At 40.3% G+C, this 15,463-nt stretch overlaps 1 protein-coding gene across 3 annotated transcripts in view; it reads left to right on the top strand.

The window, feature by feature from the left end:
- BICC1 (BicC family RNA binding protein 1) overlaps positions 1–15,463 on the top strand; it is a 260,245-nt gene that overhangs the window by 159,329 nt on the left and 85,453 nt on the right. For all 3 annotated transcript variants that reach the window (XM_077258861.1, XM_077258864.1, XM_077258863.1), the window contains exon 3: positions 6,682–6,751. In XM_077258861.1, coding sequence (XP_077114976.1) covers positions 6,682–6,751 — 70 coding nt within the window. The remainder of the gene's footprint in view (positions 1–6,681; positions 6,752–15,463) is intronic.

The raw sequence follows: 15,463 nt of genomic DNA, 5'->3' as shown, positions 1-15,463 counted from the left end.
TTACACCAGAAAACTTTGGGATAAACACCTTGATGATTGGGGCCTTAGTATGTAAAATTTTGGAGCTTTCTGAGCATACATATATAAAAGTGGTGTCAATCCAGCCTCCCTTAGGGGGCAAGTGTTTTTTCTTCTTTGAAGATTTAACCTATGAGTCTCATTTGGGTCTTAGGCTATTTTCACAGTAGCGTTGTTTGCTGTCCGACACAATGCGTCGTTTTGGAGAAAAAATGCATCCTGCAAAGTTGCCCGCAGGATGCCATTTTTTCTCCATAGACTTTCATTTCATCGTGCGACGGATGCGTCGTGTTTTGGCGGACTGTAGGCACACAAAAAACGTTCCATGTAACTTTTTTTGTGCGTCGAGTCCGCCATTTTCGACCGCAAGTCCCCGGAACTCACAATGGGCAGCGGATGCGTTGTAAAACTGCATCCGCTGACCCCGTTGTGCTAAATTAACACACTGTCCGTCGGTACGTCGGGCCGACTGTTTGCGACGGCCCGTACCGACGGACTAGTGTGAAAGTAGCCTTAAGCTCGCAGCATTTTTTTCACAGCATTGATTCAATTTGTGCAGTTTCTTGGATACTTATCTTTTGTATTCATAAAGTTTTCTGATTGCATTTCACTCTAAAGAAATTTGTTAATATGGAACCGGGACCGATTTCTAAATGTCCCATCTTGGAGATGGTGTGTACTTGCCCCCCCCCTCTCTAAAACCATATGGTCACAAAAACTAAGAAATTTTAAAAATCTATCACAAACCTCTGAAACGAACAGACAATATTATGAAATTGTGAAACTGGCTGATAATAATGTTGGTTAACATATTATGCATCAATCGTATTGTGCAATGGGCCATTATTTATCAACCATTCCTGTATGAAGTTTTTATCAACTTGCAGGTTTTTTCCCCCCCCCTTTTATCCATTGAAATAACTTGGCATTTCTACACCTAATTGAAAGATGCTGAGATGTCTCAGGTTTATCAGTAGTTCTTCTGAGTTCCTGGCTATGTGCTCATTACCAGCTTACTACACCCTCTAAATTTCTCAGACTTGTAGCTTCCAAGAAGCTGACTATTTTGACTTTTTTTTTTTTTTAATTGTGCTATGCAGCATGGCTATTGTGTTATTTACCAACCTTATTTCATCGAGAGGCAGCAGATCTCTTTTGGCTATATTTAAAAATGTATTTTTACAGTATCAGCATACATATTAGCGCTCTTGTGGTTTCCGAAAGAAAGGCCCCTAACAAACTCTCGTTCGGTGCACCAAAAGTCCAGAGCAAGGATCAGGGATCGGGGCCCTCCCTTCTCCAATGTTTAGAGGGAGTCTGGTTTGCTTCCAGCCACAACCCGTCTGCCAGTAACCGAACGGTCTGTCTGGCCACCTCGAAGGGGAGTTCAGGGTTAGCTACACGCTTATTACCAGAACTGCTGGATGAACATCCCATGATGACACTGCTACCTAACAAGACGAAAAATGTCCATATTGAACACATAGTAAAGAAATTATCATGTTCACCTGAATATGGCTTAAATGTCCAGGTGGAATTTTAACAAATCCTTGTATTGCTTAAGTTTGTGCAACTTAGAGGTTGTCCACTACTATTCAGTTCAATAGGAGGCGGATGTCAGTAACAATCCCGTTCACTACAAGTAGACCACCAACCTCCAAGCAAGCTTCCTGTCGGTTGTCCACCGCTGCTGACACCAGTAACAGCTGATCGGCAGGGGTGCAGAGTGCCAAACCCCGACCGACCAGACAATAATGCCCTATCCTAAGGTTAGGGCATATATATAAAAGTAGTGGACATACTGTTTAATATTAGTGTAGTACAGGGGTGGGGAATCTTTTTTTTTTTTTTTTTTTCCTGCTAAGGGCCATTTGGATATTTATACCATCCTTTGGGGGCCGTACAAACTCCGCTCACAAAGTACATCCTGACTCTCACACTGGTTTCAGGACGTAATCTTTCATTGCATGTCCTTCAATGTTCAGTAGTAAACACTGCATGTGTGTGCTCAAAGAGCAAGAAGAAATTAATGAGCTTGTGGCAATCAAAATACAGCTCCCTGCCCAAGAATGCGAATGCGGTACCTGAGAATCTGCCCAGGGGCCTGATAAAAGGTCGTTGTGGGCCGTAAATGGCCCTGGGGCCTGACGTTCCCCACCCCTGGTGTAGTACTTGGAAAAGAGCAATCACTCATTGGGTCACCACTTCTAGGATACGTTTGCACCTAGAGCAAACAATGGCTTCCATCAATAGTCTGGGTGTGCCTACTGGTAGTTTCTTGAGGCCAAGCCAATGACAAGGCCAGATGCTACCTGTGGTGGTCTTCAAGAAGCCCATAATCTACAGACCTCTGAGGATTCTTGCCCCTTATTACAGAGCAGGGATGCTGTAAGACAGCTTTGGTGCAGTTATGGCTTGGGGACCGTTTCCGAGTAGATAAACGGTGTTTATAGTCTCTTTTGGCAATGCACTATGAGAAATAAGTATGCAAATGTCTGCCTGAAGGAAAGAAAAAAATATTTCTGGATGAATGCCTTCTCGGTTATGGTGAGGAGAAACAAGTTAAGTAAGGTAAACTGATAATTTTTCTCCCAGGACCCTCTGGTTGCTTAGCTTCAAATTTGTCAGCTCAGTAAATTCTGAGCAGGTAAAACCTGTACGAACCTCTCCCTCTCTTTGGCAAATTGTTTTGAGTGACCATACCTATTGGTTTAAGGTTGACCAGCATGTCCGATTTACAGTTATATGAAAAAGTTTGGGCACCCCTATTAATCTTAAGCTTAATGTTTTATAAAAATTGTTTTTTTTTGCAACAGCTATTTCAGTTTCATATATCTAATAACTGTTGGACACAGTAATGTTTCTGCCTTGAAAATAGGTTTATTGTACTAACAGAAAATGTGCAATCTGCATTCAAACAAAAATTGACAGGTGCATAAGTATGGGCACCTCACCAGAAAAGTGACATTAATATTTAGTAGATCCTCCTTTTGCAAAAATAACAGCCTCTAGTCGCTTCCTGTAGCTTTTAATTAGATCCTGGATGAAGGTATTTTTGACCATTCCTCTTTACAAAACAATTCCAGTTCAGTTAAGTTTGATGGTCGCCGAGCATGGACAGCCCTCTTCAAATGATCCCACAGATGTTCAATGATATTCAGGTCTGGGGACTGGGATGGCCATTCCAGAACAGTGTAATTGTTCCTCTGCATGAATGCCTGAGTAGATTTGGAGCGGTGTTTTGGATCATTGTCTTGCTGAAAGATCCATCCCCTGCGTAACTTCAACTTTGTCATTGATTCATGAACATTATTGTCAAGAATCTGCTGATACTGAGAGGAATCCATGCGTCCCTCAACTTTACAACCCTCAACAAGATTCCCGGTGCTGGTATTGGCCACACAGCCCCAAAGCATGATGGAACCTCCACCAAATTTTACTGTGGGTAGCAAGTGTTTTTCTTGGCATGCTGTTTTTTTTTTGTTTTTTTTTTTGCCGCCATGCATAACGCCTTTTTGTATGACCAAAAAACTCAATCTTGGTTTCATCAGTCCACAGGACCTTCTTCCAAAAAGAAATTGGCTTCTCCAAATGTGCTTTTGCATACCTCAGCCGACTGTTTGTGGCGTGCTTGCAGAAACTGCTTCTTTCGCATCACTCTCCCATACAGCTTCTCCTTGTGCAAAGTGCATTGTATAGTTGACCGATGCACAGTGACACCATCTGCAGCAAGTTGATGCTGCAGCTCTCTGGAGGTGGTCTGAGGATTGTCCTTGATTGATCTCACCATTCTTCTCTGCCTTTCTGATGTTTTTCTTGGCCTGACACTTCTGGCCTTAACAAGAACTGTACCTGTGTTCTTCCATTTCCTTACTATGTTCCTCACAGTGGAAATTGACAGGTTAAATCTCTGAGACAGCTTTTTGTATCCTTCCCCTGAACAACTATGTTGAATAATCTTTGTTTTCAGATCATTTGACAGTTGTTTTGAGGAGCCCATGATGCCACTCTTCAGAGGAGGTTCAAACAGGAGAACAACTTGCAAGTGGCCACTTTAAGTAGCTTTTCTCATGATTGCATACACCTGGCTATGAAGTTCAAAGCTCAATGAGGTTACAAAACCAAAAAAAGTGCTTTAGTAAGTCAGTAAAAAGTAGGTAGGAGTATTTAAAACAAGAAAATAAGGGTGCCCATACTTGTGCCCATACTTATGCACCTGTCAAATTTTGTTTGAATGCAGATTGCACAGTTTGTTAGTACAATAAACCTCATTTTCAAGGCAGAAACATTACTGTGTCCAACAGTTATTAGATATATGAAACTGAAATAGCTGTTGCAAAAGAAACAATTTTTATAAAACATTAAGCTTAAGATTAATAGGGGTGCCCAAACTTTTTCATATAACTGTATATCTTTTTGTACATTGGTTTTCTATATGAAAGAAAAATACCGTTTTGCACAGTATTGTATACTATGTCAGACATGATTCAGGCATCTGCTATGGCAAAATATTTTTGCCTAAAATTTTAAACCAATAATTGGTAGAAATTCTTTACTTAACCCCTTTCTGCCAGCTGACGGAATAGTACGTCAGCTGGCAGATCCCCTGCTTTGAGGTGGGCTCCGGCGGTGAGCCCACCTCAAAGCCGCGACATGTCAGCTGTTTTGTACAGCTGACATGTGCGCGCAATGAGCGCGAGCGGAATCGCGATCCGCCCGCGCCCATTAACTAGTTAAATGCCGTGGCATTTAACTAGCGCTCCCGGCCACGCGGCTGGAGGTGCTCGCACCGCTAACCCCGTCACATGATCGGGGGTCATCGGTGCATTGCCATAACAACCAAAGGTCTCCTTGAGACCTCTATGGTTGTTAATGGCCGATTGCTTTGAGCGCCACCCAGTGGTCGGCGTTCAAAGTACACCTGCATTTTTGCTACATAGAGGTGATCTGTACTTCACCTCTATGTAGCAGAGGCGATCGAGTTGTTCATGCTTCTAGCCTCCTATGGAGGCTATTGAAGCATGCCAAAATAAAAAAAAAAAAGTATTTAAAAATATAGAAAAAATATGTATATAAAAGTTCAAAATCACCCCCCTTTCGCCCCAATCAAAATAAAACAATAAAAAAAATCAAACATACACATATTTGGTTTCGCCGCGTTCAGAATTGCCCGATCTATCAATAAAAACAAAGGGTTAACCTGACCGCTAAATGGCATAGCGAGAAAAAAAATCAAAACGCCAAAATTACGTTTTTTTTTTTTGTCGCCGCGACATTGCATTAAAATGCAATAACGGGCGATCAAAAGAACGTATCTACACCAAAATGGTATCATTAAAAACACTAGCTTGGCACGCAAAAAATAAGCCCTCACCTGACCCCCAGATCACGAAAATTGGAGACACTACGGGTATCGGAAAATCTCGCAATTTTTTTTTTTTTTAGCAAAATTTGGAATTTTTTTTCACCACTTAGATAAAAAATAACCTAGTCATGTTAGGTGTCTATGAACTTGTAATGACCTGGAGAATCATAATGGCAGGTTAGTTTTAGCATTTGGTGAACCTAGCAAAAAAGCCATACAAAAAACAAGTGTGAGATTGCACTTTTTTTGCAATTTCATCACACTTGGAATTTTTTTCCCGTTTTCTGTTACAGGGCATGGTAAAACCAATGTTATCGTTCAAAAGTACATCTCGTCCCGCAAAAAATAAGCCCTCACATGGTCATATTGACGGAAAAATAAAAAAGTTATGGCTCTGGGAAGGAGGGGAACAAAAAACGAAAACTAAAAAACAGAAAAAGCTCCGGGGGGTGAAGGGGTTAAAGGGAGTTTATCAGCACAGAATGACTGACTGTTTAAACACAGTCCCGCAACTCTGTGCATCATGCCAAGGACGATCAATTAAATACACCTTCCCACCCACTTATTTTCCCTGTCTCCACACCCCCCTCTAATTAACTGCTCTGGCTTCATAGAGCCAGAGAAGGACGGAGATGGATGGGAAGGTGTATGTAAATGGTCTCCGCCATGAAGCAGCAAGTGCCGGGACATGGTTTGAAGTATTTTTGTGTTGAGAATCCCTTTAACATGTAGCCTGCAATATTGCTGGACATTGGTTCATAACTATTTGGGGTGTATATATTTTAAATCTTAAAAATCTCACCAATCTTAAACGAACTTTTCAGCAGTGTTTGACCACTTATGGCGTTCAGTTGCAGGTCTACCATTTATAAATGCTGATCTAGTTGTTGTGAGGTCCTGATAATGGTGAAATGACTCCCATCAGGATCATGGTATCTGAGTGAGGACTGGGAGGTCGAGGAGTATTACAGCTGTGTTTATCGTACAGCCATTGACCATGTCAGAAATGGCTCCTAAAGGCTCATCCTTCTTTTTGGATGTAGGTTCATAATTCTGTATCGTAACACACAATTCACTGCATGTCAAGATATAACTGAATTGTTCTGAACCTCTGACATCGTGGATATTTATGCAGAAGCGAAGGTCAGCCTTTTCTGATCAAGGCTCTTTGTCTGATCGGATGTTTCATTAAATCTGTATCTTGACCAGACTGTGAACTCAAGATGTGGTGAGAATCCTGCTTGAAACCAAAGGGGAACTATTAAATTACTTACGATGTATTCACTTTCTGTCTGCAGATTATGGAAGAAACAAATACACAGATCGCTTGGCCGTCAAAACTGAAGATAGGAGCAAAGTCAAAGAAAGGTGAGGTTTGTTTTTGTAGCCCTTTATTTTTTATTTTTTTTACATTTTAGGAATGAAATGGGACCCACCACCATGACCTAAATTCATACGTAATCTTTTCCAACTGTATCTTCGACATGCTTGAAAACTCGTCTGTTTTCCACTTTTATTCCATTTTTATTCTGTATTGCACAAAATGATGTTCGTTAAAAAAAAAAAAATTAAATTTAAGAACTAAAATACATGACTAGTGAAGAGGACTAGAGTGTTTTTTCATGCTGTATTTTTGAGCCATCACCAGAGTGGATTTGGTTAGAAATGGGAAATGCAAAATACAGATAGTATATTTAAAATTGCAAAGTGTTAGTCTGGGTGCCCACGATCTGGAACTAGCAGTGCTTTGGATGCAGCGTATGTTTGCGGCGTCCAAAGCGCTGCCTTCTATTGAACGCATGTGAATCCGCATGTGTACACTGAACCGTACGGATTCACCACATCCAATACATTTCTATTGATGCCATTTCTCCTGCAGAGGAGACTCCACAAGAGAAATTGTCATGCTGCAGTCTGGAAAGACTGGCTGCATGTAAGTCTCCACGGGTGATCCGCGAGCGTCTGTGGACGTAAAGAGGACATGAGATTTCTTGAAATCCCAACCGCTATGCTATAACAGCTGGCCACTGCGGGTTTGATGTTTCAGAAGTATGCAGCGTCCAACCCGCTCAACTCCGTATCATGGGCACGTATCCTATGTCAAACGTTGCATTTTTGCTGCTTTTTTTTCCACAGGCAAAACCTGCTAGCAGTAAAAAAGGTTTTACTGAGTTTTTTGCTGTGTATTTTTGTCGCGTTTTTATTGTCTGATAGTTTAATCCCCCCCAAAAAAAAAATAAAATAAAAATATCATGATGCAGCCTTTCTTAAGGTTTTTGCAGCAAAACCTGATACCTGCGTTTGAAACGCTGAAAGAAGTGACATGCTGCCGTTTTAAAAGCTCAGCATTATTCCACTTCGGTCATGAAAAAGTGTGCATGAGACTTCTGAAATCTCATAGCTATTGCTGGTACTGTACAACACACAATTTTCATAAAAAGGTAGCAAAAACGCAACGTGGAAATGTAGCCTTAAGGTTTTTCAAGCAGAAGACACTTTAGGAAAAGTTGTTTTTTTGTTTTTTTTTGTTTCCTTCATGTAATAAGAAACTACTGTACAACACTATTTCAAGAAGAGTTCTGATTTTAGCAAATAAAGGGTATTCTTTGTAAAATGAACAATTCTGCAGTTTTCAAAATATAATTGAATAATTTTTGCTATCACTTTTAAAATCTGTCTGCGGTAATTCAGTAGGGACATGATTGTTAACTTCCAGAGGTTGTGTGATCACACGGGTGCACTGCTCGTTACAACGCTGCTGATATCTGCACTGTAACGAGTCGTGCACTTGTATCTGTCTCATCAGCGGGAAGATTATCTTGTGGAACGTGAAGGCTCCCTGTGGATGACCACTTAATCGATTTGAGGTGATATTTTACAACTGGAAAGGGAACATCTGGAAGAAGGGAGGAAAAGTGCATTTTCGCAACATCATAATTGTGGTGTTTTTTTTGTTATTTTGTTACAATTGATTCTGCTTTATTATTCCAACTAAGAAATCTTTATATTGTGATCTATCAAAGCCTTTCTGCATTGGAAATGCCAAAATGAAATTTGCAGTGGTAACTACCACTATGGATGTCGTGGAAATCGTGCATTACAAAAAGTGAGATTTGCAGTAACATAGGAACATACATTAAATAACTTGCTGTGTATTTTATGTATCATATTCTTATTGTAATATACAGCCATTTTTTGGATGGAAACTCAAAATTGAAAATTCTTGGAATGTGGAAATGGAACCCTAGGGTCTATTCTCAGTGCATACATTGCTGTTTATTAGTGCTATTGCAGCATGGAAGTACGGCATTTGCCATTCTGCATTTTTGTCAGTATTTTTGGAGCACCATTCCTTTAGCAAACTTCTGTGCCAACTTTTCATACATCTCCGAATCTGAGTAAATTAACTAGGCTATTAGATGTCTGAATGGTTAAGAGCCTCTGCTGATGTTTTCAGACAAGTGGGTAAGTTTAGGTGACAGTCAATTTTTGCAATAGAGAGAGGTTAATATCTATCTCTATCTTTATTCTCTTGTGCTGAATCTTGATAGGAAGTTTAGGTACTCTTTATTCCCTTTATACCCTAGTTTAGAAGAATAGTTCCTTCACATGGAGAATGTTGTGTTAAGTAAAGGTTTACATTCTCCCACCAGTAAAATTTTGTACAAAATCTAAATCTTAAGTTCCCATTGTTCCCTGCAAAGTTGTTACATTTTAACTGCTTATTTAACATGATAAAATGATTTAATGGGGTGGTCCTGAGCTAAAAATTTAGCTTAATCCTAAATGCCAATCAATTTAATGTTCCAATCTAACCGCTTTTCTAATATTCTTTAATTTAATTTAAAAAGCCCCAACCATTGTTTTATTTTTTATTTTTTTAATTACTTCCTCTTTGACTCTTCATTTGAAAATCTCAGTACATGCTGGGATATTCAAACAAGTCCTAATCAGAGGGCAGAGACTGTAGTCACTGACATGGTCTTTAACTTCTCCCTGATATGAGATTTTCTGGGACCTCCTATTCAGGGCATGGGCTAGTCCCTGCTCCACGGAGTCAGTTATTAATTCTAACGTATGCGAGGTAGATTCTTCTCACTGTGAAATTTGCACAGTGACTCTTCACTCACTGGCTGGATTTGATCAGATTTAATGAGCCGGCAGGAGAGTGCACTGTCACTGAACGTTGTAGGAATAGCAGGTATGCAGAGATCAGTGTTGGTCTCATCTTTTACAGCATACTGGGTATATTTCCTCTAAGAATAATTTACAGTGCCTGCTATTGCTGGCTCCTTCTGTTCAGAGCCAGCGAACAAACGCATGTTCACTGTACTGAACATATGTTGATATTGACAACCAACGCATGCCCATTGGAACTAGCCCAGCCCCTGAAACTGAGGTCACTGATGCTTTTGTTCTTGGAGTGGGCACAAGCTTCGGCAGTGACCCCAGGCTCTGCTCCCTGATGATGACTCATTTGACTATCCCAGTATGCACTGGGATTCTGAAACAAAGCCTCATTAAAGAGGAAGTAGGAAAAGAAAAAAAAAAAAGTAAAGCCATTGGTGGTGTAGTGAAGGAAACGGTAGGGACTTTACTTAGAAAAAAAGGTTATTAGAAAAGAATTTAGATTGACATTTAATAAAGATTTAGCAGTAAAATATACTTTAGTTCCAGACCGCCCCTTTAAGTAGTGCTTGTATACAGATATTTTATGAAGTAATATGTTGGCTTTTTTATTATGTGTTCTGGAAATGAGTGATTTTAACATTTCTTGCGTTCCTTAACACAAACACAAATTTTTAATGAGGTGAGAGTTTATTATTTTATAGCGATTTAAAATCTGATCATTGACTAGGGACAATAAGGGCATTTTGGACACAAGGAAAATTGTTAAACACTTGTTTATATGGTTAAATGTACTAAGTAAAAGTCTCAATATTGTTCCCATTTAGACTTTTTGTTGAAGTTAATTTTCCGCTACTACTCTAGATGCACCTTAATATTTTAACACAATACATGCAGAGGAAAAAAGCCCTCATAATCGCTTTACAGGATAGTCTCTGCTTGCCAGCTCTGCTCAAAATAACGGTTTCTGCAGACACCTCGTAACGTGTGCACCGATCCTCCAGAGGCTTACTTCAGTTGTGTGCAGATGCATTTTGGGCTTCACTCTAACCTTAAAGGGAACCTGTCACCCCCCTCAGGCGTTTGTAACTAAAAGAGCCACCTTGTGCAGCACAAATGCTGCATTCTGACAAGGTGGCTCTTTTAGTTATGATGCCTGCACACGCTGAAATAATCACTTATAAAATGTGCCCCCTCTTACCCTGTAATCACCAGGGAGGCAGGTCTTTGCTAATCAGACGCAGCACAGCCGTCACTCCGGGCCTGTGCGCGCCTGGTTCCGCCTCCTCAGCGCTGTTTTCAAATGAGCCTGCGCCTGCGTTCTTTTCTCCTGCCTTGGGCATGTGCAGTGAGCGCTGCCCGTCCTCTGTCCTCATATGCAGTCTAGCTGACTGCGCCTGTGCGGCTGCCCTGCCAGGCATCCCGCCCCGCAGTGTCTTCTGACTTATTCTCACTGCGGGGCTGGGATTTCTGGGCTTGCACAGTGCATATCTAAGCCTCTCATCTCCTTCCGCCTTCTTCAGACTGTGCAGAGTCAGCTGATCCCTAACCCCGGTCAATCATCTCCCCAATAAGAGGAGAGTGATGTGCTCTTCTCATTCAGTCTGAGTCTTGTGCCCAGATGAAGGGCGGGCTGGATGTAACAGACGTAGCGTACCAATATGTGCTCATAGGAGAAGTGCGGATAATGTATATTAGGAAAACAATGATTGTGAGGAGTTAGAACATATGAAAATGGATCAAATAGTCAGAATTCATTGTAAATTTTATTTAATTCTTTTTTTTTTTTTTTAACTGGAGCTTAAACTCCTTTGTTTAATAGGTCATTTAAATCAAGAAAAGTCATGTGGTTCTCCAGGTCTATGTATGTTAAAACTTTATTTGCAATCTGTTGCAATTTTTCCATAAGTTGGGAGCTCAGATCATGATGTACTCATTTTTGGGCTTTCATCAATCACAAGTTCAGGAAACCTCAGTCCCCACTCTGGTTTCACAGCACATGAACACTTCAGTTTGTTGTAGGATAGTGATCGATCATCTGTGCGTGCAGCCGCTCTATGGAAGGAGTGAAACTGTTTCCATATCTTCCATATACAGGTTCTTCTCACTAAATTAGAATGTCATCCAAAAGTTAATTTAGTTCTTTTTTTTTTTTTTTCAATACAAAAAGTGAAACTCCTATATAGTCATTACAAACGGAATGATCTATTTCAAGCATTTATTTCTGTTAATGTTGATGATTATGGCTTACAGCCAATGAAAACCCAAAAGTCATTATCTCAGTAAATTAGAAGACTTTTACACCAGCTTGAAAAATGATTTTAAGATCTGAAATGTTGGCTTACTGAAATGTATGTTCAGTAAATGCACTCAATACTTGGTTGAGGCTCCTTTTGCATCAATTACTGCATGAATGCAGCGTGGCATGGAGGCGTTCAGCCTGCGGCACTGCTGAGGTGTTATGGAAACACAGGTTGCTTTGATAGCAGTTTTCAGCTTGTCTTCATTGTTGAGTCTGGTGTCTCATCTTCGTCTTGACAAAGCGAGTTTGCTGGCCAATCAAGTACAGTGATACTATTGTTTTTAAACCAGGTATTGGCACATGTCCACACTGCCAAAAGTACCAAGTCCTGCTGGAGAATCAAATTTCCATCTCCAAAAAGCTTGTCGGCAGAAGGAAGCATGAAGTGCTCTAAAATTTCCTGGTAGACGACTGCACTGACTTTGGTGTTGATAAAACAGTGGACCTATACCAGCAGATGACATGGCTCCCCAAACCAGCACTGATTGTGGAAACTTCACACTAGACCTCAAGCAGCTTGGATTGTGGCCTCTCCACTCTTCCTCCAGAATCTGGGACCTTGATTTCCAAATGAAATGCGAATTTTACTTTCATCTGAAAAACACCTTAGACCACTGAGCAACAGTCCAGTTCTTTTTCTCCTTGGCCCAGGTAAGATGCTTCTGTTGTTGTCTATTGGTCATGATTGGCTTGATACAAGGAATGCAACACTTATAGCCCATGTCCTGGATACGTCTGTGTGTGGTGCTCTTAAAGCAATGACTCCAGCAGCAGTCCACTCCTTGTGAATCTCCCCAAAATTTTTGAATGGCATTCTCTTAACAGTCCTTTCAAGGCTGTGGTTATCCCGGTTGCTTGTGCACCTTTATCTACCACACTTTTTCCTTCCACTCAACATTCCATTAATATGCTTGGATACAGCACCCTGTGAACAGCCAGCTTCTTCAGCAGTGACCTTTTGTGGCTTACCCTCCTTGTGGAGTGTGTCAATGACTGCCTTCTGGACATCTGTCAAGTCAGCAGTCTTCCCCATGATTGTGGGGCCTACTCAAACAGACTAAGGGACCTTTTTAACGCTTCGGAAGCCTTTGCAGGTTTTTTGTCAATTCTAATTTACTGAGGTAATGACTTTTGGGTTTTCATTGGCTGTAAGCCATAATCATCAACATGAATAGAAATAAACAATTCAAATAGATCACTGTTTGTAATGATTCTATGAGTTTCACTCTTTGTATTGAAGAACTGAAATTAACTTTTTGATATTCTAATTTTGTGAGAACCACTAGTAGTTGTATTGGATGATAGGTCCTTGCTGTGAATTCACTGGAGAGGAGCAATAAGGGATTAAAGTTCTCCCTGCTATGGTCATAGAGCTTCCAGAGATCTAACATTTTAGCACTTCGAATGCATTTGGGTCAAGCATGTATTTCACCATTGAGAATTCTACATAGATATTCACATTCAGACCTACATATACACAGCATAGTCTCCTGATGCCAACCAAGGCACCACTGCAATCCATGTTCTAAATTGCAAATCATTCAGAATTAACTTGAAAACAAAACACTGTTACTATAGGCTAAAGTAGCTTTACTGTTTTGCCTCTGAGTTCTGTAGGGCATGCAACTCCTTGGGTGATCCAGACACTTAATATGTCCACAGCTTTAGCTAGTCAGACTTTTTTTGTAGTTAATGTGATAAATTTCTTTTCACAATTGCAGTACAAGTCTCCATTGGGATTTCCATCCACTGTTTTAATCTTGGTAGTATTAACAGAGCAGTAAGTTTAATAAAATCCATTAAAAGTAGTCTGTCAAAGCCTGCATCGCTCAGTCTTAAATAAAATCCATGCCTCTAGCATGAACAGAGCCTAACCCAGATATGTATGAATGTTGCTGGAGTATGAGACACATACGTAGACTTGTTGCGCTACTGACGGAGTCCTTGTGACATACAGTATATGGCAAACAGTAGTGTTCTTCCATTTAAGGTTTCTTTTCAGGTTTTGTTCACATCATACTTGCAGTGTATGTTTTTAGCATGTAAGTTGAGAAAGCTCCGAGCATGGGTGCTAACTGTGTCCATAGGCCTACATCAGCTCGATGGAGGCAGAGTGAGTTCTTTGGGACATCATTTACTGTTTTTCATCTTAGTTTTTCTTTTTCTTTGAGTTCTATTCTAAAATGTTCTATTTCCTGGCTGGATCATTGACAAATCATTAGATCTGAGACAAGTATATGGCATGAAGCTATTCTCGTCTGGCATAGCCATGCTGCAGTATGCCCTAAGTTCTTCACATTTCTTCTTTTCTTGGAAAAATTCATTTTACTTTTGTCGTTATTAAAAATATATTGAGAATGAATAGATTACTCTTGACACAAGTCAGCTTCCCCATAGTGATCTTCTTGGACGTTTTACTGTTATTTATGTAGAGCCTTAGTGGCACGAGCCCAACGAAGTCCAGAATTCAGCTGATCGGGAGTCTGTTAATAATTTCCGTCATCTGGATATTATACATTTGGAAGTTCCCTATATTTCCAAAACTAATAGTTAAATTATTGGAAATTAGATACTCTTGTGGTTTTGGAAAGGAACCGTTGTTTTAGAGACAACTTTGTTTTTTATTCCTCGTGTTTGACAGGATACCTTCCCGAAAGTGATCTGTTTGCTTTGTGTTCAAAGTACACGAGTTCTTAAAAATTCATATTTGCAATATTTTATTTTAATGTTTGAGAATTTTCAGTTTCTTCATAAGCCTTATTTGACATGGTGTTGCATTGATGCAGGTATACAAAGACAGAATTGCTAAAACTGGCAGCATTTTAATTGCTCATTTTGTACACACATTTTCCCTCATGATTCTTCATTGTTGGCCACACTTAATTTTCCTTTAGCCATGACCATTTTATCAAACGAGGGGCAAAGATGTGGTGCAGTTTTCTTGGCAAATATCCCTCATCATGTTCAGTTTATGAAAACCAGTAAGACATTTACAGACTGGTTATAACACATTGCTGAAAAGGTGAATGAAAAAAAATGTAACTACCAGGGTATAAGAAGATTAAATGATCCATTAATATATTATCCACTAAGTGCCTTTCAAAATTGATGATAGAGCTGTATAGAGATGGGGAGAAAATGGTGAACATACTTGGGGCTGGTGATTGTATGACAGAGAAATTTACAATTAAAGACCCCTGTAGCGGCAGGTGTTTGGGATGGGGCTTTTCACGTTCAGCACCAATGGCTCCCCAGTCAAAATCATGGCTATAGCAGTCACAACTGTTAAGTCAGGGGAGAGGCGCTGGGGGTCTTCAGTGCAGAGAGCCCTGGATATTGTACATTAAAGGGTCCCCTTCAGGGCGTGTGCAATCATGGTACATATTGACAAGACTCCATCTTTTTGCTAAAAAAAAAAAAAAGTGTTTGGTACTTAAAAGAACTCCGTTTGAACAGTCATTCTGTGCTGACAGTCCCCCATCTCAGTTCTCCACGGTGGGGCCAATCAGTTAAATAAACCTTCCCACCTGCTTGCTGTCCCTCAATCTCCATCCCACTCTTTTTTGTTAGCTCTGGCTTCATGGAAGAAGAAAAGAGCTAGATGGAAACCATCCAGGTGGGAATGATTGGCCCCACCATGAAGCGCAAAG

Source organism: Ranitomeya variabilis, chromosome 4 (genome assembly GCF_051348905.1).
Source record: "Ranitomeya variabilis isolate aRanVar5 chromosome 4, aRanVar5.hap1, whole genome shotgun sequence".
Taxonomy (NCBI): domain Eukaryota; kingdom Metazoa; phylum Chordata; class Amphibia; order Anura; family Dendrobatidae; genus Ranitomeya; species Ranitomeya variabilis.
The sequence above is the reverse complement of the archived record's forward strand: the minus strand, read 5'-3'. Positions and strand labels throughout refer to the sequence as shown.